Genomic DNA, 1,850 nt, shown 5'->3' with positions numbered 1-1,850 from the left:
AACTTTGATACATCATCATGACCAAGCCAGAAGAATATTCTGATACGTTAATTAAAATAAAGTAATTCAGTCAATGGTAGTTAGAACTCCTCTTTTCTGCCAGGATCCTATACAAAAATAAGGAGAGGGCTAGTATGGAGTTGGCTTCATGCCAGACTGGAGCCGTTCTGTTTGGGTAACCTGAGACCCAACCCTTCCATTTCAACAATAACCTTGAAGGGAGGCCTGGGGACCTGAACAGCTGAGCACAGTCCAGGGGGTGCCTTTAAGATTCCATTCACAATAAGTTACTCCATCCTCAGAGAAAATACACCTAGACCCATGAGTTTCTTCTACCCTTGACAAGGACAAGAATAGGAGCCGGGGCAATGGATGCCATTTCTAAGTTTGGCATTTTGTTCACACAACTAATAAATAGGCATCTTTTCTTTCTTAATAGCCTAATATTAAAAAATGCTTTACTAAAGTGAGCCATACAAGTGAATTATGGAGTATGATAACGAAGTGTAAATTACTGAAGTTAGCTCACAGAAGCCATTTTGCAACAGTATCGAGCTAAACCAGGCAGCCGTATAGACTACATACAAACAAGCCTCCTCGAAATTAATATTCTGGGCTCTAGATAGGTCCCCCAAGAAAAACAGTAGATAAAAATGTGTCCTTTAAATTCTGTGAGACAACACTTTCTATCTCACCCACATACACGAAGGACTGGGCTTGTTCTCACCTTCACTTGTTTAGAAGTGTTGAGTTTGATGGCAGAAACTTTCCCCATGTGATCACCTACAAAAACTCTAAGAATAGCTGTGTCCCAACAGAGAGCTGTAACTTTTCGGCCTTTATGTTCTGAAGACACACAAATTCGTTCTGGTTTCCCACGACGCTCCTGATTCAATTCCCAAACAACCACAAGACCTTGACTGCAAGAATTGAGTCACAGAAGCAAATTTTTGACAGTGGTGAAAAAGGTACAACTTAACTACAGCACAGTATCAACTATATTAAATATACATGAAGACTTGTTCTTCAGAAAAGAGGAAGTAGAAAATCAAGGTATTAATTTCCTTGCGTTAGTTCACCAGTCCAGTATAACAGAACTTAGATGTTCTAAATTGTCTGTTACCTTTCTCTTTTAAGGCCATCGAAATGTCGTTGCCACACATTAGCATTTTCCACAAACACTAGAGTGACCAACTGTCCATCCAGGTTAGCTGTGAACTGAGAGGTTTCCCAGAACACAGGACTTTCAGTGCTAAAATTGGGAGTCCTAGGCAAATCGGGATGGCTGATGGCCCTAACAAACACACAGCTACGTTTGTCAATTTAAAATGCATTTGGAAAAGGTCAGAGAATTTTAAAACAGTTTCTCACCTGGTAGCTACAGCAACATAATCATCATCATGTAAACAACAGGCAACCTGAGAAATTGCACCTTCCTAGAACACAAAAGGAAAAATTTCAGGCAGCTTCTCAAAAATGACAGTTTTTTTTACTGTTACACCTCAAGTTTTACATTCTTCTTTTATTCCAAATGATCATTTATAATGGAGAAATTTGCATTTGTTGAAAGATACTCTGAATGGGATATGACAGGGCTACCCTTCATCTTACCTTGTGTGAAAGAAAAAGCCTGTGCTTCCAGCCTTCTTTTTGAATAAGATTGAGACCTCCTCCTGAACTGCCCAAAGCCAACCATTTCCGAGACACATGCATGCTCGTACACTAGAAACATGTAAATGGACAAGCGTGAGATCACAGGATCAAATAAGCTATCTGCTGGAAATAGGGACTGAGGGTCTGTATACCGGGTCCCTCCCCCACCCCACCTCATGCCCAGTTGGACACTGCAT

General features: G+C 40.5%; 1 protein-coding gene across 1 annotated transcript in view; it reads right to left on the bottom strand.

Moving 5' to 3' along the window:
• Positions 1 to 1,850, bottom strand: part of HPS5 (HPS5 biogenesis of lysosomal organelles complex 2 subunit 2) — a 25,692-nt gene extending 23,842 nt beyond the window's left edge. Inside the window, exons 1-4 of the mRNA XM_019651365.1 lie at positions 1,827 to 1,850; positions 1,612 to 1,722; positions 1,372 to 1,436; positions 728 to 920 (exon numbers count right to left, since the gene is read on the bottom strand). Of these exons, the coding sequence (XP_019506910.1) occupies positions 728 to 920; positions 1,372 to 1,436; positions 1,612 to 1,722; positions 1,827 to 1,850 (393 nt within the window). The remainder of the gene's footprint in view (positions 1 to 727; positions 921 to 1,371; positions 1,437 to 1,611; positions 1,723 to 1,826) is intronic.

Source organism: Hipposideros armiger, unplaced genomic scaffold, assembly GCF_001890085.2.
Source record: "Hipposideros armiger isolate ML-2016 unplaced genomic scaffold, ASM189008v1 scaffold_159, whole genome shotgun sequence".
NCBI classification, from domain to species: Eukaryota; Metazoa; Chordata; class Mammalia; order Chiroptera; family Hipposideridae; genus Hipposideros; species Hipposideros armiger.
This window is presented reverse-complemented; position numbering and strand designations above follow the sequence as displayed.